This window comes from Drosophila novamexicana, unplaced genomic scaffold (assembly GCF_003285875.2).
Source record: "Drosophila novamexicana strain 15010-1031.04,08,12 unplaced genomic scaffold, DnovRS2.1 tig00004555-arrow-pilon, whole genome shotgun sequence".
NCBI lineage: Eukaryota > Metazoa > Arthropoda > Insecta > Diptera > Drosophilidae > Drosophila > Drosophila novamexicana.
This window is the reverse complement of record NW_020825052.1, coordinates 2175912-2200162: the sequence shown is the minus strand read 5'-3', so window position 1 is coordinate 2200162 and position 24251 is coordinate 2175912. Positions and strand designations below refer to the sequence as shown.

Here is a 24251-nt window from a genome sequence, read left to right as displayed (position 1 = left end):
GATCAATTCAAATCGTAAGATCTAGGAAGCGGAAATGATTACTGTAAGCTACAGTGTAGAAACATTTCGAAAAACGGTTATATGTATCTTTCTTGTCTACCATCTGATCGGTTTCATATTCACAGATCTGTGCTATCATTTTTCGAAAAATTCATCCCTTGATGGAAATGAGGGTCAAAGATTTGCCGGGTAATCCGCAACTCTGGAAATTTCACAGAAAACGCTTTTATGCACATTTTTTGTTTACTATTCGATTAGTTTAAAACTCTTCAAAGATCTTTTTAAAAACTCATTTGATGCAATTTTTTTATTATACTTCACTGAATTAAATTCAAATAATTCGTTGAATTCTCGTAACAGAACTTAGGCTTGTATTTTACAGCAAAAATCGATTACAGCGTACGTTACAGCCGATTACTGCCGCGTAAACTTTAACAGAGTTGGTTAAGTTAAATGGAAAAGCAATGCATCTATTTTTTACCGTTGAAGTTGCGACTATGACTTTATTAGTGAAAAGGAAATATTTTTAGAATAATCCCTATTTAAATACATGGACAACTTATCTGGTAATGTGAAATATATTTACAATTGCATTTTCTATAGACTAAGTTTGAACAAAAGGCACAATTTCATATTGTATTGCACAAAAGGCACAAGTGTGAATGCTCAAAAGTGCGCCAATATTAACCGTTAAGAAATTGCTCAAGGGCATCCGTAGAGTCCACATCGTTTTGCTCCAGAACGACTTCTTCTAAAGTCAATTTGTTTGCTTTTGTTTGTATTTCTGCAAATGAAAAGAACATTAATGTAAATGCTTCTTACTTTTGAACGTGCTGAGAAACATACTTGGCAGTTGTCCGCGCTGCTTATACTCTTCTAGATCCCCTCGGAATGCATCGTCGAATACCGCCTGACGCTCCTTTTGCAGCTGTCTCAGCTGCTGTTCGTGGCTTTGCATCTTTTGATGATGCTGTGCTGCAATCTTTTGCCTATATTGCTCCAGTTCATCAAGCTTCTTTTGCTTATGCTTGGACAGCTGAAACTGCTGCTCCAGTACGAATTCCTGCAGTTCGCATTCCTCGCACAGATTCTCCAGCTTTTCCAGCTCCAGTTCCAGCTGCCGGCCCAACTCCTCCAAAGATCCCAGCGTCTCAGCACTGTGCTGCAGCTTGGCCACCAATGCGGGCAAGCCCGCCAGACAACTGTTGAGCTCATTTATTGTGGTACGCTGTTCGCTGGCACGCTGCAGCACGCCCGTAATTTGTGTGGCCACGCTTGCCGCGTGGCCAGCGTTCGCCTCGTTAGCGGCATGAATTTGCTGCCAGTCATCCTCGTACTTGGCCAACAGATTGCAGCCCGCAGCCACGTTGAGCTGTGTGGGCACACCATCAGTCAATTGGCCACTCAGCGACTGCGCGCTGCTGCGGCTGGAAAAGAAGCTTTCGTTCAAGTCCAGCGGCGACGAGGGTGTTGTGGCCGCACTTGTCTGACTGATGCCACTGTTGCTGACACGTTGGCGATACTGTTCCTGTATGCTCTCCGATATAACAATGCCCTCCTGGATTGCATTGCTTAGCTTCTTTCTTAAGCTGCCAAGCATTATATAAACTCCGATTTGTTTCTTTAAACGAAATCAAACTGGTTATTGAACGCTGTTCGTGTGAAAATGCGCTGTTTAATTGTAAATAGAAAATCAGCTGGTCGCAAAGTGACAAGAGATAGTGTCATTTGACAGATCGCTCATGAGAACGAACGAGAGCGCGACTGAGAGAGAGAGAGAGAGTCAAAGAGGGAAACCTGTTGTCAATTATACTCTTTCTGCAAAGATACCTCAGCTTTGCTATAAACTATATATAACTCTTTTTCTACATTTGAATTTTACGAGTCACGCAAGTAATTTCACGATATAATGAAAAAAGCTTCTTGTTAGTTATTAAAACGACAGAAAATTTGTCTTGAAATAAGAAATAATCCAATTTCCTGCCAATCCATCCAATGTCAGCTATATGATTTATTAATCCGATGTCAACCGTTTATATAAATTTAAAATAAGTGCTTGCGAGGATTAATTGTTATCCTCCAATGTACCAAACATCACGTGATACCCTTTGCTCTAATGTATTATGTGAAACATAACAATTATCATTTTATTTTGATACATCATATTCCATTTTATAATATTTTCAACTTTAATTAATGACATCAAATGGAACATAGAAAACATTTTAGATAAAAATGTTGTAGTCAAGTTTCTATAACAAGTAAACATGGAAAGTAGCTGCAATTATAACTCGTGCGGAAATGCTTCAGTCCTTGGCGTTGCTCCCCAAAGCGGACCAAGGCAACGGGTTGGCATGCTCCGACTTGTTGGTCGGTTGATTTGCTCTATGACTTTTGGTATGCCAAAGTCCTAAAGAAACGTCCGACTTCTCAGGACAACATTCTGGGGGACACGGATGCACTTGACTGTGATTTGCATCTGTTGACGCAGATGCTTTACCGGTTGGTACTCGAGTACTTCTAATTCTATAAGTGGGTGTCATCAGTTTGGTATTTTAAAATTCCTCGGTGTTCCGTAGTCTCCAGTTTAAAAGGCATTAACCAGGCCTGTGGTTCAACCACAAATATTCATGTTATCTTTTCTTGAACGGCGGAATGGGATGTCGCATACACCGATACATATGCATACAATGTTAAATATAAGTTAACAATTTTTTTAAATTTTTATAAAATATTATGCGCCTGCTTCAACAAATTTCTTTTCGATTGTCGTTTCTTTGCCAAGTGCACCGCCTTTCGGATCAGTTCCTCGGCATTGTCTTCGTCAGTTGAGCCTGTAACATAAACGTTTAGTTATATTATGGACAAATATATAATGATTTAGTTATATTGCATATTTACTTAAGAGCGCATCATAAAAATGTTGATAGTTCTTAAGGCATTTTTGGCCATGGAACCCATCCACGTTATACTCGTTCGCCAGCTCATCCGATATTATATCTTTAAACTGCTTGAGAATGCCATTTGGATAGATTAATCTTTTCAACGCTTTTATCTGTAAAATTGGTACAGATTAAAATGATTGTAATACATATATATTAATGAATTTTATTGGTGCAAGGAGTTCTTTGAAAGCTTGTTTTTATATGTTTTCATTAGAAAATGATGACAATAAGTGTTTAGTTGGGTTCCTGTAACTTACGTAAACTAGTTGGCTTCCATTTTGAATTGCCATATCGGCTACGGCCAGGTCCTCGTGCGATTTAAGGGGAAAGGTCAGATGAAGCGACTCCTCGTCTGCGTAGCACATCATGCCCTTTTGCTCACAGAGCGTGTTCGTGATTGAGTCTATTTTTTCTAGAAAATTTAAGTTGTTTTTGCTTATAAATTATATTATTCTTTATGAAGGTTTCTATCTAAGCTTACCCTTGAAATCTTCAATCTGCTCGCATCTATGAAACTCTATATCTGGATTTATTTAAGAAATGTTTATTTATAATTTTCCTAAAGAGTGTTTATATCCTGAGCTTACCCTTCAAATCGTCAATTTGCACGCGCCCATCGTACTCTTTATCTTCTTCTACAAAATATTTTAAGAAATGTTTATTTATAATGTACTTTAATTGTTATTATTGTCTTAATCTTAAAATCTTAAAACTGCTCGTATATTGAATTGTATTGTGGTGAATTAAACATATTTACGTACCTTCATACTGATTTGCAGGCTCCGAAAGTCTTGGGATTTTTCTTGAAGAACTCATTGTCAAATATATTTATGTTGTTCCTAACGAGATAGTGAGTCAATCCGCTTGATTCCGCCATATATACTGCCTCCAGCCAAAGTGAATACTTAACTTATCCTGATAGACAAATTACATACAGGGTAAAACATCAATTCAGCTTGTTGCCCTTAACAAGAAACTACATATATGTAGATACATGTATGTATATAGATACTTTATGTCCATGTAGATACTTTATGAAGTCTGCGACTCCTCAATCAATGCATTGCATATTTCGTGGCACAGTTTTAATAAACTCTTCAAGGGAATAAATATTCAAATATTATTAAAAATACAAAATAACGCGCATACATACATAAATAATAGTTATTTATAGTATATATACATAAATATTTCTAAATGTCCGTAAGTGCGTGATTAAGTTCAAATCTTCATGCATGCGTGGAAGTGTACGTACATAGCATTTACATATATATATGTATACATATATATTACCGATATTATTTTTTAAATTTGATGAAATAGCCGGCAATTCCATAACTCGAGTCCGTTCACTTCTCTGTTATGCTTCTTTCAATGCACAAATACTTGCAGATATACACACACATGTATTATGCATCAAAAGCAAGGCGAAATTTTGTTTACAGCGGGCAGCAAGCAATTGACCTCGCAAAGAGAGAATTATCTACTGCCCTTAATAGTGCCGTTATATGCAAGGCAAATAGCCAAAAAAAAAACAACACGTACGAGAGCACTGTTTATTTTCTTTTCGTTTTTTTAACAACGCTTTGCACTCCTCAGGATAAACGACGGGCACGATTCACCACTGTCGATTGCCCCAGTTTGATATGCATGCACACTTGTTTGTTTATACTAAAGTTTGTTGAAATGTATGTGTACATACAGACATATGCTAGAGCACTCTCACGTTATTAACTGTTTTTATTAACATAAACTGTTAACATAACATTTTTCTAACAGACTTGTAAAAATAATGGTCCCTTTTTTAGTTTGCTCTAACTAATTATGCTAATCGTCAGTCAAATCCACCGTGGTTGCTGGGGCAGACAACGCTGCCTCCGGATCTGCCTGTTGCGTGGACTCCACTGGTAATTGATTCTGTTCTTCTTTTGGCTCTGTATCACACTCAATTATTTCTATATCACTGCCATTATTAGATGACAATTCATCGCTGCCGCTGTCTACCAGAGCTATGGAGCTGCAGCTGCTAGCGTCACTTTCATTGTCAGTTCCAGCTGAGCTGCCAACAGATCGCTCATCCTGCGAACTCACATCAATTGTGACAATTTCGGGAACTTCTTCACTTGATGATGCAACGGATAGCGTATCCGACTGGATTTCCTGTTTCATCGTTTCCTCATCCGACATCAGCTCCCTGATTATATCACTGGAAGGCGAAGCGGGTGAGTGTGGTTTATTAGCTGGCGTTTGGTGCGCGAACAACGTTTGACTGTAGGCCATAGCCATTGCTAGCGCCAAATTATTTGAATGTACGTAGTACTCGGGTCTCGGCACTGTTAACTCGTCAGCTGTGTTCGCTGGCGGCGCTGCTTCACTGCTGCTGCTGCTGCTGGTGCTTCTTCTTCTTCGTTGTCTACGCTTAAATTTACTGTGCTTTTTCTTGTGTTTCCTTTTGTGGCTTCGGCTGCGACTTCGCGATTCCCTAGATGAGCTTCTGCTTTTGTGTCGCTTTCTCAATTTCTTCCTGGACCGACTTTTACGCTCCCTTCTTCTGCATGATTCTTCCTTCTTATTACGGCTGTAGAAGGCATTTGTTTTGCGCCTCTCGTATCTGTCGTCTAATTCCTGAAGCTTTTGCTGGCAGCTCGCCTGCGTGCGCTCAATTGCCCGCTTGTTGTGCCACAGTGCATTGTTTATTGTTCGCCCCAAAAACTTTTTGTTTGGTTTGCCCAGTGGATTAATTTTGCGCTCTTGTGGTTCGTAGGAAGCCTTGCCGTTGTTGCTTGGGAATTCGCGCATAAGCTCTGCGATTGCCTGGCTGTTACAAATTTAAAAAAAAGTATATATTGTTAATTATTAGCAATTAACTATTATTATTGCTATTACCTGGTAAGTGCTGGGTCGTCCATATCCAACTTTGTTTTATTTTTCTACTACTGTTCTCTTTTCGCTCAAACCTTCTCATTAAAGTGAGCACTGCTGTTATTGCGAACAGTACAATATGGGCACCCAGAACTTTAACATTAGCTGAAATGTTATTAGCATCGTGCAAAAATAACCTCCGATAGACTTTAACAGTTTTCAAAAGAGTCGGGAAATTCATTTGAGTCGTATTTGAATGTAGAATAAATAATTACCTATCTCTAAATGAGCCGTTAGAAAGATGCTTCTATTTACTTCATCAGTGCTTAGTTGTCCGTATTTTTACAGCGCAGCTGATAATCATTGACCTTGCCATTGCAAGAGTTGATATTTATAACGATCTGGCAGCTCAGGTCAGCATGATATAGAAAGTGCTGCCAATAAGCTTTTTAACTGTACAATTGGCGCTCTTGCCAATTACTTTTCAAATCTATTAAAAAAAATGCCAGCACTTGGTTATTAACTTTGAGACTATATAATTTTGTTACGCAAAATAACGTTTAGACTCAGTCGGAGACAATTTATCTACAGAGTACGAGTGGATTTATAACATTTAATTGCCTTATGTAAATACATTTTAATGTAATATCACAGTTTTATCACATTTGGTTGACAATCTCTAACGACTATCGCCTGTTACCAATAACGTTTTGCATCCATGTGACATATTTACTGACACGTGTATAAATGCCTGGTAAGCCTGGTCGTGCACAGCCGATGCCAGTGGACACAACGCCCAGTAAATAATGTTCCTTCGACATCAAAGGGCCACCGGAATCAGCCTGACGAAAACAAATAAAAAGTGCGCAACATAACATTTGTGCTCTACTAACAAGTTGCATACTCACCCAACACGAATCGATTTGGCCATTCTCGTATCCCGCGCACATCTGGGTATCGGTTATACTGTTGGACTTGCCCAGCGCACGATAAGAGTGCTCGCAGGCCTCATTGTTCCATATTTTAACTGTAGCCTTGCGCAAAACATCGGCACGCTCGCCTTCCGCTTGATTCTCATTTGTCCAGCCCCAGCCGGACACTGTGCCGTATTCTGGCACCAAACTTTGCCGTTCCTCCCTCGAGCTAAGACAGCTCGGCTGAATATAGGCTGTAAAGCCCATGGGTTGCACCACTTCCAGCAGAGCTAAACGGATAAACATGTGTCCATAGAAGGAAGTTTGCTTTAATTATTATGATATAATGTATACCTACCAATATCATGCTGCACATTGTTGCAGTCATATTGGGGATGCGGAACAATGCTCCTAAAGTCCACTCGCAAGGCATCCGGCCCGTTGCCAACGCCGTTCAGATACTCGCGTATACTATGGAGCCCCACCACGCCCTGTATCTGGGCGGGCTTCATGAACTTTTGCAGGCCATTGCAGATGCAGTGACCAGCGGTGAGTATCCAGCGCTCATGTATAATGGTGCCGCCACAAAAGTGGCCACCACGACGCATCAGACTAACCATGAATGGCATTTCATGGCGTTCCGTCACGCTGCCGCCAACGATCTTGGGATTCCGCACAGAGCAGGGCACACTAGTAACTATTATTTGGAAGACACATTACCGAACATTATTTTCAATGTTTTTTGAATTCTTTGCTGCAGTATAGGTTATGTCAACCCTATTATATTCTTTACCAACACTGGCTACAACAGCCTTCGGATAAAACTATCTGTTTTGTATTCGATGTCCTTTATAGGATCGAGTATCAGGTACTTAAGGTAGTACTTACAAGCAATTTGCGCCTGCGCAGTTCGAAGAACATTTAAAACTACAAAAATGTGCACCAGTTTCCACATATTGTTGTTCCTTTCAAAACTGACCGTTAAGCATTTGCTGGTGCAAAACTATTCAACGAACTGTCACAAATATTCTGTGCGCAAATAAATTTATATATGGGTCGGCTCGGCTGAGCCCGTGTCTGGCTCGCTGCTGTTCTATGCGGATTAGCGAGCTTTCTGATAACGCACGGAAGTCTCAACACCTGTTGCCGTCAAGCTTAAAGCTTGCTGACGTCGGCCGCGGCAGCGACAGCGACAGCGACTGCACCTCCGTGTCGCCCATGTGCACCACGTTTTGGCACTTCATTTGCTTTGTCTGGCTCTCTGCCCGCCCGCCCCTTTCTCCACCACCTGTTCACAATATTGTAGGCGCTGCCGAATACTACGAACGTGAAATGTAAACAAAAGCCAAAAGCAAAAAAAAGTTTGAGTGTGTGTGTTGCGTTTTTTATGACCCAGTGAAGTTCATGACATTGAATGGCTGACAAATAGTTGTGCCAATATGAGTATTTGTATATATATTTTCAACCGTTTACGCATGTAGGTGCATCAAGTTTATTGCCCCATTATCCTTATTTTTCAATTTTTTTCTGGGCTAATAAAGTGGGAAAAAGTTATGTAACAGGCGCCTCCCAGTCTATAAATTATAATTATGTACCAATGTTTATACTCTTGACCTTATCTGCCTGTCTGTCTGACTGTCTGTCTGACTGTCTGTCTGCCTGTCTGTCTGTCTGTCTGTATGTCTGTCTGACTGTCTGACTGTCTGTATGTCTGTCCGTCTGTCTGACTCTCTGTCCGTCTGTCCGTCTGATTGTACGCGTCCATCTCAGAGGCTATGTAAGAAGGATTGAATTTGGATTGATCTCAGGCTCGATTATAACCACGCTTTAAACCACCTTTTGAACATATTTAGTATATCTTTTAAGATCGTTCTCAAAACAAATTTTGCTAATAAGATTCTTCTAAAATGTGCACATAAATTGTAAAAAAATGTAAAAAAATATGTTTTTTCTTTTAGAAAAACTGCCTTGTAATTGGTTAATGTACACATTTGGCAGCTTATAAGTATTATATCATTTCCGATTGCATATTATTTGTGTAGGAACGAGGGCAGAAGAATTACAAATGTTGTTTCTGCTGGGTATATGTAACTTCTACGGATTATCTTTCATTCGGATACTTCCGCCTAGATCACATATACTGGTTTTGACCCTATATCCAAAGCTAAAGATGCTTCTGAAGATGAAACTTTAAGTACCTTATTTCCGCCCTAGTTTGAATAAGGAACTCCTGTCTTGAGTTTTCGTTACACTGGCAACAGAGTATGTCTCTGCATTTATCATAATGAAAAATGTAACTTGGCCCAATTATCGTTATTATGCAAATAGTGCATGCAGCTTTGCATGATAATGGGCCAAAGTGCGTAGATAATTGAATTTCAATGTTGATACCAACCCACACAATCAATGTAATGCTGGAAATGTTAAATATGACATTAACATTGCCCTTAAAATTGAATTAAACTAAAAAAAAAAGCGACGCTTACAATGTCGCCCAGCCCCTCAATGACATAGACAGTGAAAAAATGCAGGTGTAGCGCATTGGGCATAATTTGATAAGGCATTGTAAGAACTAATTATATATTGTGGTTTATTTATGCAATCAGGAATTGAATTTTAATTTCCAAATAGACAATGGAAAACGTAGAAGAGCGCATATGAATGTTAAGCAGGAATTAAAATTGAATAGATGTAGATATATTTATATCGTGACATACAATTAACAAATTGGTTTAATAGACCACTAACGGATTTATACTGGTCAGACAGCTGGGAAGGCATGTGATGCGCGTTATCCAAGAATTGGTTCAAATGAAAACGAAACGATTTAGAAACCCAGAAACAGAAATTTGTCGCCCATCCAAACAATAATATTGGCAGGTTCATTGATCGGGGCGGGTTTTGTGTCTCGACAAATGCTAATAAATACAACAAATTATCTGTTGACAGCCTAACCAAAATAAATAAATAATACATAATACATAATAACGAAACCTGAATGTTTCCCCCAACAAAACTGGTTTAGGTGCATTGACATCCAGACACAACATTCGTTTGCTTGTATTGGCTCAATTTTTGGCACTTGGACGCATTCAATGTGAAGGTCGCTTTGCGATTTTGTCGCCAACGTTTTTATAATCGTTTTGTTTGGAGTAAAAAGTTCAACAACCGCCTTTTGTTTTGGTGACTAATTTGCAATGGAGGAAGTCTTTGACACGACTCGTGATGCGGGTGGCTGGTGGGAACTGTAAGTTAAGAAATTACCTGGAAAACAAAATTAACAGATTAATCCAAGCCAATTTGGATTAAGAACTGTATAAATATAGCCTTGCTTGCCAATCAGTCTGCTGCCTACTACACTTGTATATTTTGACAAGTTCGACAAATACAAGTTTTATTGTTTTATTTGTTCGCATTTATTAGAAGTCTATTTTAAAGCTCTGTCGTGGTTATTTTTTGAATATTGTTGTATATAGTAGTAATTATATCTAATTTAAGAGCTAAGAGCTTATCGGTAGATATCAGCCGATATCAATTATAATTTTATAGCTGCTTCATTTGTGTTCCTTAAAACTAACATTTTACTAAGAATGATTGGGGAAATAGTTGAAATTCACAATATCTGATTTAAATTTCATCAAACAATTTTTTAGTCCATAGCATTAATATTATATCTGAAAATGTATTCATTGACCTGGCTGTGTGACAAGGGATCCTTGAAAGAACCAAAACGGATTCCCGTCACTTTAGTGGCCGGAGAAATAAACTTGTCGCGTTTAGCAGACATTCGTTATTTTAGATACAAATTAACCTCTCTAAATTATCTTTCCTTCTGTGTGTTGCAATGTGATGTTGATTTGCGTTACACATATATTTGGTAGTCAAGTTTGTTTCCTTAAAAAATTACGGATTATAAATCTCAAAGTTATTTAAAAGCTGTTTTTTATTTCCTGTTTCATTTAACATGTATCTCATTCTCTTCCTGCAACACTTTTTAATTTCTTCGTTCTTTTACATTTTTATCTTATTATCCTTATATTTATCTCTTGTACTGACTTCTCAAAGTGCAGCCCTAACCGTAAAAGCTAAGAAATAGTTATTTTGATTGTTGGCTAAATTACTCATGCAATGAAGGTGCACGCTAGTAAGGGTTTCGGGAAAGACAATCGAAAATGTGGAAAAATTAAGGAAAACGGCTTTATGACACTTTTTTATTCGGCTTTGCACTCATTATATTATAGTAAATGGGTACTAATGGAATAATAGCATCTGCGAATATATGTAACAAGCAGAATAGAGCATTTCTGACTTAATAAAGTATATATATTCATGGTCAGCATTAATAGCCAGTCGACATACTCATGACTGCAAATTTATACGTGCAGTTCAAGACTGTACAGGTTGCTTTTCAATTTCCACTGGCGGGAAATAGGTGGAAAGGTGATTTCTTGAAGCAACGTGAATCGGGTAAATTTGGGAGATAGCAGCTTGTGCATATATAACCACATGAGCTATTCATTCTACTTCGTATATATAATCTGTAATGTTTGGTAGCAAATATTTATCAGCACGTTATCAAAGGGTTTTTACAGGAATTATTGGGGTTAACCTCTTGATTGTTTTTGGCTTAAGTTTTAAAAAGATTATATATTTTGATAAAAAAATAATAATAAGTATAAGTAATAATCAAAGCTTGGTTCAAATAGGTAATACTTGTCTGTTCTGACTGTTCCGTGTAATTATAGCACAAACTAAATCAGAAAATGAAGTTAAATGAAAATAGACTCTTAGTTCCTAATTGAATTAAGATTTTAAGTTCAGTTTTCGTCCGATCGACATTAAGTTTATTTTCTAATAAATTATGTAAATATGTCTATCATTAGTTTTATACAATTCACACAAACATCGAAATCTGGGCCAAGAGAAGCATGAAAAACTAACTTTAACTAAGTAGTTAAAGTATATTTATATACAGAATTGTATATTTTATTTTTATTATATGTATATATATATACAGAATATATTCTTAAATGTTAGCTTAATATAAACAACAAATATAATCAGCTAATAGGTAAAATAAGGTACTTACTTGAACGATTATAATAATATTGGGTTAACGTAGTTAGGATCGCTTATTTGGTTTCGATTATTACTCGAAAGCCAAGTATTGAATGCAGGGCTTTCTGAGCAACAATCAAAATGATATAGGCGTCCGTTCTGTGAGGTTGGCCGGAAAAGCGCTTGGAACTTGGAAAATGTTTGGCACTTGCACTTGTTTGTTTTATTTGGCTTTTTAGTGTATTGGTGTGTTGGTTTTATTTTTGGCAAAACAACACGTCTGCACGGTGTGAGTGCTGCACTCGAACTGCACTTGTGCTGCGAATGCTGTAACGTCGTATGCTTTGGTCCTTTGATCCTTGTAATGCGAGCAGGCATTGTTGTCTTTGGCCCCAGCCCGAGTGTCAACTATTACACGAACGGAAGCTCGGGTAAGCAGCAGCAGCAGCAACAACAAAGGCTTTGCCTTTGACTCGTTTGCCCATGCGGCGTATACGTAATCACAGGACTCGGCAAATGCCGCTTTAAAAGCCGACCAATGAGCGTCGAAGCTGGTCCGTGTATGGCATGAAATGAACTCCTGGAACTGCGCAGGCGTAAATTATAGTTGTAGGTTGGCTTTATCTCTTAGCCAGGTTCGCATAGCGAGGTCTGTTACGCCCCCAAAAGTGTGGGATATCTACCTGAATGCAGTTGTTAAGTTTTTTCTAATTGTTTAAATGCTTTCGTTTGGCTTGCTAATGGGCTTTAGAGCTTAGAGCAATGCAAATTTGACCGACATATCTTGATGAATAATGACAGATCTGATCTGATTACACACTAAAGCCGATATCATAGAATCTCCGATTGTATTATGGATGACAGGATGGATAAAACTAATGTTATGTGTTTTCACTCTCGTCGTCTCGGTGTACGGAGTGTACGAAGATATTATGTTTTATTTAGTTTTTTTAGAAATTAGAAAATACGTATCTTATCAATTTTCACATACAACTTTGATAATGAGTTAGAAGTCAAGCGAATGTTAAACTGAAAAGTAGTCCTACAACCGGTTTCCGCCAATTTTCCACTGTGACAGGTGGAATTTCAAAAATTGCTTTGGAATAGTTCGCTCTTATGTAGGTATCGTATGATACCTAAAACTTCACCCCAAAAATTGTTTAACCATATTTTCCAAAAAAGGAGCTTGGATTTGGGGAGAAGTGTAAGGAAACAAAGATCCTTGAGTATGAGTCTGAACCCGAAACCTCAGCCTCCGATTTTTTATCCTCCAGTCTTATATATAGATATAAATATTTTTCTATATAGCTTAATAGATTACGATTTGATAAGATGCTTTGATCTATGCGTTTTATTGAATAGAGTATTTTATTTAAGGGCTTAAAAAAAGGCAAATAATGCTGAGCTTAAACTATTTAAACAGTCGCAAGGACTTCAATCAACTGAACTACTCACACACGCTCGCACACACACTCGCACATCCGCACATTATAGAACAAACGTTTGATTGACATTAACATTTTATTTGGCAAATTGTGATTGACAAGCTGTTGACACGCTTTTAAGAGGTTCCCCCCTCCCGCGTCGAGGCCCGTTTAATCCCTTCGCGGCCTAAGAATTTTGCAATTAAACATTTATATGTGGATGTGTTCTGTAAAAACTATGCAGCCCACTTACCTGGGCAGAACGCAACTTAAAATATTTGAATTATTGATAAGCGCAGCGTTTCGTGAACAGCCGTTAGATTTCAATATGCTAATTACTTCTGTGATGGATCCACAGAAACAATAACAATAACTGCAAGTGCCACCTTGTGCTAATGATGTATCCGTAACAGCATTTGTTTGCAATTTCCCCAGCGACTCGGCGCAACTTAACAAATGCCAAAATGTATCGAAAGCGACATTTGCAACGAAACAAAACAAGTGAGAACACTTGCGTACCAGCGGATGGACTACCACATACCCTGTGGTATGTGCTTCACAATCTCTATATAGATTACTGTATGTCGTGATTGATAGAATGACTGACTTTTAGACCGACTGACTGATTGACTGACTTCTTAAGAGCTAGGCTACTGCAATTTTTACTATAGTTTTGCAAAATTCCACCCAGAACCGTGAAAATTGGCTTGGCTTACCATGTGATGGGCTCCGACTTTATGTTCAAAATCTTTGCGAATATGCGAATATGCATCTGAAACTTTTTTCTCACTTTACCCAAAGTTCTCACCTCTTATATAAAAAAGATCTTAAAGATCATTTAATTCACACTTTTCGCAATATCCACCGTTGCTGGTGGAAAATGCATGTTAAAGGTTGTATGAAGGAAAGTTTTAGTTGCTGCAAGCTTCTCTTCGTGAGATATGGACAGTAAACGTTTACTGCAACATTTGGTTTTATGTTAATGTCATGTCGGTAGATTCAAACTAGTCTCTTGAGCGTGTTGATAGATACAGGGTATAATAGAATACTAGCTTTTCTGCGGAAGCAACGTGCAAGAAAGGTTGGAAAATGTGTCTACTATTTGGATATGCTGCCTGGCACTCAAACACAACCAAAAAGGTAAGGAATTGACTTTGCTGGATAAACCCTTATCCGCACACCTAGCCGGCAGCTTCAGCCCATATCTTGTCGGCGTCCGTGCGCGTTGTTTTTGCGTGACAATTGGCCCAATTTATTATTCATTAGGTTAAAAAGTCACAGCACAATACAACTGACAGCCAGTCAGTCAGCCAGTTACCTCACAGACATTAGCAATGTTTTCGTCGGGCCCTGCGATGGGTTGAGTTTCAATTCTTGAATTGCAGCCTGACTATTTTCAACATTTAGCCCAAAACTTTGGAAATTTTCTAATTGATTTGCAGCAAAGCATTTTTCTTCTTTTTTTTCGCCACTTAAGTTTTCTGCCCAGCTCCAGACGTTGCAGGTAACTTGTTAATTGAGTTGTTGTTTGGGCAAACTCTGTGGGGTCATCCACGGGCTGTAAAAAGTTTATCAAGGGCAAGCAACTGCGGAAGAGCAACTGCTACAGCTTCACTATTTATTTGAATAGCTTCTAAGTAGATAGAGAATCGATTTGAAATAATATAATTTAATGGAAGATTTCAGCGCCCACTACGGAATGTCGATGCTAAGCCAGGTTAGGTTATATAAAGGTTTTCTTTGTGGAACTTTTAAAGAGGATTTCATATCTGAATGACTTTTGGTTTAGTAGAAAGTGCTTAACTCGTTGCCCATTAATTTTAATAAATATATGTAAGGTCTTTCGTTAAGAAACGAAAAGTTTCTCACATCAAAGGGAAGAACTTTTTGTGATACCTCAAAAAAACTACATTAAAAAAACTCTTCTCAAACTTAAGCATAATCTGGGGCTCTGATATTTTATGCTGATAATATATGATATATGTACGATATAGTTATATACGTTTAATATGTTTTATCTAAACAAGGATCGATTCCCTTCAATTATTTTCATCTCTAACTACTGTAAAGCGAAAAGTTTTATGGACCTCAATTCCTTATTGAAATACGCTCCGTTTTTATAATTCGTTTCCTTCAACTTAAGCACATCATATTTCAACTGTCAAAAACGAAAAAAAAAGAGAATGATTATTTAAAATTTCGCATGCCTCTTTTCAATCTTTACACATCTGCATATGGAGGAGCTCAGTGGCTAATGGGCATAAATGGAAATTCTATTAAGGCCATATTTTCCACCCCATTTGTGACAGTCCGCCAAAGTTCTCAACACGGCTCGTCAATTAAAACAAGTCGTAATGCTCCAGTCGAGTGCACTCGACTAGCAGATACCCTATACCAGTTTTTCTGCTGCTTCAAAGTTTTATTTCTTCTTCGATAAGATGACATCTTTTTGATGAGGGATTGGTTCTGCTTAGCTGTCTTGGTGGAGTCATTCAAATCTGTTTTTAATCTATAACAATATCTATATATAGACGTGTCTAGTCCTGAAGTTCTTCAGATCGTAGGAGTAAGGCTTTCTGCTGGTTACTTAACAATTTTTGGCATAAAATGCACATGAGGTAGAGGGTATAAAAAGCATGCGACAGGCAGCCCACGGATTTTACAGCTTCGTGCTGCTGCTGCTGTTGACTTTTAACCTTTTGGCTATTTGGATTGGTTACGTAAGGATATACGTACGTGTGTATGTGTGTGTGCTTGCGGCAAATCAGGTGTCACTTTGAAGGGTAGAGTGCTGTGTGCCTGGGTTTGAGGCTGTCCGCTGCCAGGAAGCTGTCAAGCAATACAATGCTCGTTGATACAAATATTTTCACACACACACACATATATATGCTGGCCACAGGACAATTTGGTCAACTGCTGGTTTTCCGGCTAAAGCCTGCGTTCATATTATTTTTTTTTCGTCTTTTTGCCTACTTTTCTGCATATTTAATATGCAATTAAGCCATTTGAATAGCAGCTAACATGGAAAATGCATTTCCACGCTTTTCACCTGATGCTGCGGCTGCGGGGTATGTCAGGTCGACCTATCGAAAAGTTCACGCGTGCTACGACACGCCCCAGCCCTCCTTGCCCCTGCCCTGCCCAATCAATAGCACGAGGCAACGCTTTTAATTGCTGAAAATATCTGCCAGATACTTTGCTATTTATAGCTCTAAGACGGACACGCCCAGGGGGGCCGAAACAATACAATTTTTGGCATTTAACAAAGCATTCCTAATAGTTTTAAATACTCGCCGTAAAATTGTTTTCTTTGGCAGTCACACTAAACTAAGGCTGAGTGTGTAATCATGTTTATCAAATTCTGTATTAGTTATGTTCTTTAGGATAATAAAATAATGTGTGCAATTATTCAGCTGGAATTTAAGGTGTTTGGGTTGTCAACAAGAATAATATATGTAAATATATAAAGCTGTCCCGACTATTGTCGATGAACGCACAGCGTGATCATTAAAAACTAGGAATCTCAAGTCTTAACTTGTTATGCTAGAAGATGTATCTACTGTCTAAGAAGGGTTATTTTTTATTTTGATATCACAAGCGCAGTAAAAACATATGTGAAAGAAACACTTTTGACCAACTAATCGATGGGCAATATGCAAATTATCAGTCTACAATTGATGCAAGCATTTATCAGAATGATCATTTCTTCTCCATTTTATGATATGTGTGATAAGATTTTGACCAATCAATCAATCAACCAATCATTAATCATTTTAATGAAGCTCGTTATTGCTGACATTCATTTAAATATGTTGAAAATTAAGCAATGTTTTCTATGCAAACTTATTTATTGGCCGATTGTTTCTATGGAAGCTCTATAACATTGTAGGTCTTGAGGTTTTGAGATATATTAGGAGCAAAGCAAAACTCGAAGGTTGTGTGATATTGTTATCCAAACGTATCGATCATATGTTCTGCCTGCTAATAAAGACGAATCTATGCAAAGATCTGTCAATATTACAGAGAGCTTAATTAACATAAAGACGCGAGACTTGATTACTTAGAAACAAAGACGCGGTAGTATATATATATATCTCATAAGAAGACTAGGCAAATAAAATACTGTACCTATTAGACACCTTTATGGCTTACATTTTGTTCAACTAACTAAGCCTTCAACTAAACCTCCCTATCCCTACTAGACTACCAAGTAATTATATAACTGCGCCCCTCGGTCGTTTGGGAGGGATTATTTATCAATCATTTAGCTCATATACAAACCATCTTTGCAGATGTTTTAAACCTTTTACTGCATTTAATGCTGATTAAGAAGATAAATACGCTATTACAGGGAAGTTAAGCTCCATCATTCCGATGATAATAACATTTCTGCACTTCGTATTACCTCAACTGCATTCTATGTGTATCAACTGTGCCATTTTGTATTGGACACGTGGTGACCATTGGTTATTTGACTGACCAGCAGAAGGCCTATTGCACTTCTGCTCTTGGCCTCTCGCTCTGTTCTGGCTTCTGTCTCTTCTGCTTGCCTCTACCATAGTAGCTTCAACCCTTGTGATATGTTCCTGTTATGCCTGCTCTCTGGCCGTTTCATAACAAATTATTCGCTTGACCATTCGACCTCCTCGTGCTGGTGGTGGTAGCTAAGTGCCCCCTTGCCTGCAGAGTTAGGGGTTGCTCGTCGATAGGGTATGGTCAGTTAGCCAGCCGCCTTTACTGCGATCGGCGGGGTGTTCGGTTCTCACTCTGGCTGTAACCTAAAAATGGCGAACATTAAATGAAAGGCTATACATTTTGGACAAATACGTTGATCAGCGCTTTTAGAAAGTCGACAGATTTTTTGAGCTGCATGAAACTACGCTCTAAAGCTGTAAACACGAGTAGAACGTTGGGGTTTCACATTTTTCTAATGTATCTATGCATATGTTTCGCCCATCTTAAAGTTATGAGTATTTCTTTTTTGGGTAAATCATTTTATAATTCTCGACTGCCAACACATTGGAATAAAGTAAGAAAGCAAGTTAGGAATTGAAAAAGATTATTCTATACAATATGCATTTAAATTGAATTATTCGATTATTTTCTCATACAATCTCTTTGGGCTTTATTCTATTATTCTATATATTAAAAGCTACTAATTATTAGTAGTTTCTAAAATAACAGGATAACTACTTAGAACCGCTTTTAAATCTTTATAAATATTAACGTAAAACCTTTAGTAAAATTGAAAAACATATGACTTGTCAGTTTGATACCATAATGAAACTAATGAACTAAAATATATTCCTTGTTCTTCGTGAAGAGTTTTCAATAAATTGAAAAAAATGCATATGCAAGGACTTGTATTACACTATTCTTGTGTATCAACTTGTGTGTGAAAATCGCGAACGGGTGGAAAAGTAAACTGGCGAATTTGAAGAATAAGCGTATCCCTAGAGTATCCCTAATAGGCTAGTATTATATAAAAAATGCAGGCTTATATCTAATAAATTGAGTATTTATGTTAATGATCGCCAGGTTTCTTGAGAAATTTGTAAATTTGGAACAAACAGTTTTGGCATATAAGCAAATACAATATAGAAACATATATGTATACCCACTAACAATGAAAAAATATCTAAAAAGTTATAATAGTTGGAAAAGATGTATGTAACAGCCATAAAGTACATCGATTCGTAATGTCCTGCTGTTTATTTGCCCGTCATTTATCTGTATGCTTGTGCGAATTTTAAGGACTTCAGTCTAGATAGCTTTATCTATAAAGACACCAAATAGATTAGTTTTTGATAATTGTGAACAGATTAATTAAAAGATTAATCTCTCGTTTATCCAAAATCAGTTTTTAGTCCTCGATTTTGACCAGCGAATTCCATATATCTTTAGGCCTATAGAACACGCAACATGGAAGTTATTTGGGAATTATTTTTGGATAGTTTGTCGCAAAAAGAAGAAGAAGCACAGCCAAAGTTTGCCGCGTGCTGTTTGCACGTGTGTTGGTTATGTTTGTATGTATATAGAAACTAGAACGAATCTTGGTTGGGTCCATGCGGAGCTGTTTTGAGTTATTCCAAGCTCGACTGGAGCATGCTGCCTCTTTCTATATAATAACTATTTGACTATACAATAATTATGTAAGCTGTAGAATTTCTTCTACACATAAGCAACAGCTCGAAGCGCTGTTCTGCTCCTCACACACACAGCGGCCATTTTTAAAAAGTCTGACACACACACACAGACGCACACACACACAACTACACAGAATATGTTGCGCATATTTAGTTGAGGAAAATCGCAAAGTTTATGTTTAATTATATTGGTTTTGTTGTGTTTTTTTGCCAATTTCCGTGGAAATTCGTTTAAATTTCCCTTGGCTGAAAAGCTTACCAAAGATTGCCACATTCGTTTTTTTTTTTCATTTCGATTTGCGCCAATTGCCAATTATTTTTTTTTATTAATTTGAAATTTGTGTATGCTCTATTTTTTTGTTATGGTTTTTTGGTAAACTTTTGTCCAGTAAATGTGTTGTTTTTTTCTCCAACAAGTTCAATATTTTCAACAGCTCAACTCAAAAATGCGTTTGAGGTGTTTTGCTGTTTTTTATTATATTTCCTCGTGCGTTTTTTTTTTTTTTTATCGGCGGTATTTTGCTTTTGTCGGCATTTTGCTCTCCCGCCTTGCTCGCGCTCTCTCGCTCGCTCTCTCTCTCGCTCTCTCGCCTTGCCAGTTTACAGTTTAAAGTTTGAAATGCGCAAAATCCGAAAAATATGGCCACACCACGTTTTTTATTCAAAAGCTGCCTTAAAAGCTATTTAGTTAGCTATTTTTTAATATTTATGTTTTGACAAATATGCGAAAATTTGAAATTTGTGACTTTTTATTGACTTTGAAACAGTTTTCGCTTCACTTTGAGGGAGCCCGTTGCTCGTCCTGCCACGCACTTTCAACGACTAAAATCGTCGAATGAGTTGAAATTTTTTTTTTAAAAAACGCGATGCTGCGACGCGCGCGCAAATAAAAAAAAATACATATATATATATATATATATATATATAGTTTGAAGCGATCGCCTCCTGCCTCTATTTGTATTTTTACGCAAAGGGGTGAAACGCAATTCGCTTTATACGTTGTACGGTAGAAAGGGAATAGCGCATCATCCCCTTTGGCAACCCTAAAAAACGGGTTGCCAGCCCAGCGCGACGTTTGGTCTCCTAGGTTTTTGGCTTAGGCTGCGGCCTCTGCTCTCTCCCTATTGTGTGGATTTGCGCGCCTGCAAAAGTGCACGCACACACACACACACACACACACACACACAAATACATACACACATAAACATCATCATCATCAGCAACATCATCATCATCATGAGCAGCTCGCAGCGATCATGTCGTTGTCCTTGCGCAATAGTCCGCCAGGCTCCGACTGAGATTCCTTTCGCGCCGCTTTGTTGACACACCTTTCCGCACAAAACTCGTACTTCACCTGGATTCCAGTGTATCTTGCGGATTGATCCTCTTTGCTTTTTTGGTTCAGTTCACGTCGTCTGCGTCGTCTTTTGTTTGCCTGCCGAGTTTTTTATTTGGCGCGCTTTTTGCACACATTTCTCTTATCCTTATGCTTAAGTCCTGTTTTGGCAGCCTTTCGAATATGTGCATATATATCCTTTTTACTTTTTGCTAATCAAGTCTGGTTTGTTCTTAACTTATTTGCATTTCCGCTATTGAAATACCCGAACTCAACTGATAAAAAGAATATATCCTTTTCTTAATGGGCTTCTAATGGTTACGTGGTATTATTACTTTATTTGTAGGATTGAGGCTCAAAAATCGTATCATAGTACTTTGTGATTGGAATCGTTTTAAGATGTTTAGTATATTTTATCCAAAATCTATTGCTTCATTTGACTATATCTCAGTCTGTATAAGTCAGTCTATATATCTCAGACTATATGTAAATCCCTCAAAGTTGTTCGAGCGTTAAAATTTAAATCATTTAAAAACTTTTAATACTTCAACTGATCAAGTACTATATGCTTAAAACATATTACGTTCTGCAAATGTATAAAGGGTTTATAGGGTTTTATAGCTTTTTACTTTATGCATAGTTACATAGTTTGAAAACTTTTATTGATTTATGACTCTGCCCTATATACTTGATCAAAAACTGCAAGGTGTTAAGTTATACAACTTCATAAACTTAATTTTTTTTCAAGTTAATCCAATTTTCTCTCGCAAGAATAGAATTTTTAATAATTTCTAAGACCCCATATTTAGATATTGTATATTCGATTCTTCATTCCATTTATTTAGTTGTCACTCTTTTTAAATGTAAAAGCTGCGCTGGGCAACGCCGAGTAATGCAGCATGAGTACTATTCACAATCTCAATTCATAATTTGCATAAATTGCTTCAAACTGTTCGTTTTTTTTTTTTGAACTATTCCAACCCATATAAGAATTACTTCAATCCGGTTATAAGTAGATCTTCCACAGTTTCTTGGGGTGAACGAACTGTAAGGGCCAGGTAAGAGATCAAGCAGAGACAAAACGCATTGTTGCCCAGGTGAGGCGAATTGTTTACAGAAGCCCTAAAGAATAATATGGGCAACTTGGTGCTCCCTTATTGTCAACTTGCCATTCCCATTGCCGACCTTAAGAATAGAATATAACAACCCCTAGAAGAATGTGATTGCAGCGTCTTTTCAAAGTGGGACTAAATAGAAGTAAAAAGTAACTCAACAAATACTCTAACAAATAGTTGGCACATCGAAATTACAGCCCAGCTGAAATCACCCTATCGTTTTGTGTTAGTGTAATCACGCTCCTTATCTAGCCTTCTGCACACTGAACCCGAAATTTTGTTTAATTACAACGACGAGGTACCCCTCGTTCGAGCAGCAACAATCACGGCAAAAGGTTAGGTTTTTTTTTTGGGCAAAAACATCAAATGTTTGCACGCATATCCCAGCAATTACTTACGGTTTTGTGCACATTTTCAGACCGGGATTTATGGGCGAAAACGGGCCGAGGGATCGTAGCCCCCTTCGACATCATCTAAGCAGAGCTGAATTTCTGTAACCAAAGATTGCCATTTACTCCGTTCTTGACTTGCCCGCAGCAAAGCTGCTCAAGAACCAATCAACACCTACGCTTAAAAGTCGAGCATTCTCTCGAGGATCTGCCTGCATCCCAAGGAGCCGATCAACTTACATCAATGGGAATAACAGCTCAGCCAAGGCAGCTGCACGGCATACAAACAGAAAAAACGCACAATAAACTAGAAATATGACTCAATTCAAGTGAAGCATGGCTAGGAGATATCCTGTAAATTGCCATTTGATGAAAAATGCAACAAATTCAAGCTTCTATCCTCGTCATAATAAGGTAAGTTAATTAACATATATTTAAAGCAATTTTTTATCAACATTTACTATATAGAAGTTATATTCTTGTACTCATTTATGTCATATTAATGCATATATATTATAATATATTTATTTAAATTTCAATAAATATATATTAACAAATAATAATATAAGTTATTTAAGTACATTTCACAATTAACATAAAAATTTACTAAATAGTTATTTACGTTTCAATCTTAACTTCCTTTCTTTTTGCACAGCCCAATGAAATATACCCCAACAAGTTGTGCCCGCAGGGTATTTTGTGTACGAAACTGCAGGACGCTGCAAAATCCCTGCATTGAAAGAGGCAGACGTAACAAAAACAAAGCGCAATGCTAAAAAAAGGGGGAAATTCAATGCCGTGAAAAGGGTAGAAAAGGCGGCGCAGAGGCCGATAGACCGACTGCGACAGCGACTGCGGCAGAGGCAGCGACTGCGACTGATTGCATGACCTGAGTAGTAGTAGGAAGGGGGGAGGGGGGACATCAGTTTGTGAGCGTGAATAAAAATGGGCTGACTGACTGCTAACGTCTGAGAGTTCGTTATCCTCTTTGCCCAATCGACGGCGCGTCAGTTTTTTTTTTTTGCTTTTTTTATTTGGAACAATGAGCCAGACGCGCAGGATGCTTCGCTGCGCTCTCCGCTCCTGCAGCATCAACATCATCATCATTGTCATAATCAGCATCATCATCATCATCATCATAGTCGTCGGGCGACAGCAGCGCGCAACTGCAGCGGCTTTTTATATTATTATACCCTTCATTAATTGAAAATGGATATGGAAGAGGGTATGCCTAATTGTACGGGTAAGTGGCCACATTAATTCTTATCCAACCGATAGTTCGCAAAATTTACCAATATTAAGAACATTTCCCTGTTTTAACACCTGCTGCTGTTATACGTACACATGTAGTACAGCTAAAAGGCCGAGTGTATGCTATGGCAGCTCGCAGCTGGCTACACGGTATCTCCTAGTCGAGCACTCTCAGCTAAACCGCGCTTTCTTTTCGTTAAAGCCATAGGGTTGCATTCGGTTATAAGAGTTTAAAAAAAAAACAACAACCAATGGGTGTTAACGGCGAGGCTGGCTGCTGCGTCAAATGATGATGCTGATAACCCGAATGACGTGGCAGAACTTGGTCGAACGGGAAATAGCAAAGGTTACATCCGCTTTGAACATCTGGAAATTAAATGTTGATGATTGAATATGGTATTTAGGCAGTATCCAAGCCAATTCGGTTAAAGAGATTGAAATGATATTAAGAAATATCCTTAGCTTGAGTCAATAATGGGAATAATAGGTATATTTGTGCATATGTGTAACATGCTGATATTCGCTTTTATAACTTACCTCGTATTTTAAACTTAAAGCAAGTTTATCTCTCTCTTCTTATAACTTTCCCCATCCCCTTAATATCGATTTTCGTTAAACATTGGGTTTTTCCATCTTGAAGATCAATCTTTCTCTAAGTGACCAAAAAGGCCGCCTTTACTGTCTCCACCTAGCGAATAAGTATTAAATTAACTATTTACTCGGCACATAGAGGGCGCCACATAACTTGACGAACCATGGTTCGTGAATTCTTAAACTAACAGCTTGACGAAGTATAACTTGGTAGTTAAAA

At 37.9% G+C, this 24251-nt stretch overlaps 4 protein-coding genes across 5 annotated transcripts; all 4 read right to left on the bottom strand.

Annotated features, from left to right (window-relative positions):
* Window positions 1-530: 530 nt before the first annotated feature.
* Window positions 531-1954, bottom strand: LOC115770174 (dysbindin protein homolog). Its single transcript, XM_030715334.1, has 2 exons — window positions 847-1954; window positions 531-784 (listed from the first exon to the last, which is right to left on the bottom strand). Exons 1-2 carry the CDS (start codon window positions 1598-1600, stop codon window positions 684-686), a joined length of 855 nt encoding a protein of 284 aa, XP_030571194.1. The 5' UTR covers window positions 1601-1954; the 3' UTR covers window positions 531-683.
* Window positions 1955-2144: 190 nt separating this feature from the next.
* On the bottom strand, window positions 2145-3785 carry LOC115770435. Its single transcript, XM_030715706.1, has 6 exons — window positions 3707-3785; window positions 3533-3580; window positions 3427-3468; window positions 3203-3357; window positions 2902-3055; window positions 2145-2834 (listed from the first exon to the last, which is right to left on the bottom strand). Exons 1-6 carry the CDS (start codon window positions 3759-3761, stop codon window positions 2725-2727), a joined length of 564 nt encoding a protein of 187 aa, XP_030571566.1. The 5' UTR covers window positions 3762-3785; the 3' UTR covers window positions 2145-2724.
* Window positions 3786-4432: 647 nt separating this feature from the next.
* On the bottom strand, window positions 4433-5891 carry LOC115770434 (pre-mRNA-splicing factor 38B). 2 transcript variants are annotated; one of them, XM_030715705.1, is made up of 2 exons: window positions 5832-5865; window positions 4433-5759 (listed from the first exon to the last, which is right to left on the bottom strand). In XM_030715705.1, exon 2 carries the CDS (start codon window positions 5742-5744, stop codon window positions 4773-4775), a length of 972 nt encoding a protein of 323 aa, XP_030571565.1. In that variant the 5' UTR covers window positions 5745-5759; window positions 5832-5865; the 3' UTR covers window positions 4433-4772. The 2 variants fall into 2 exon arrangements, with proteins under 2 accessions (XP_030571565.1, XP_030571564.1); XM_030715704.1 differs by having other exon boundaries at window positions 4435-5763; window positions 5832-5891.
* Window positions 5892-6471: 580 nt separating this feature from the next.
* LOC115770318 (transmembrane protease serine 9) lies at window positions 6472-7965 on the bottom strand. The gene is made up of 4 exons (XM_030715554.1): window positions 7860-7965; window positions 7080-7418; window positions 6716-7011; window positions 6472-6649 (listed from the first exon to the last, which is right to left on the bottom strand). The coding sequence occupies exons 1-4, from the start codon at window positions 7963-7965 to the stop codon at window positions 6494-6496; spliced, it is 897 nt and encodes a 298-aa protein (XP_030571414.1). The 3' UTR covers window positions 6472-6493.
* Window positions 7966-24251: the final 16286 nt, after the last annotated feature.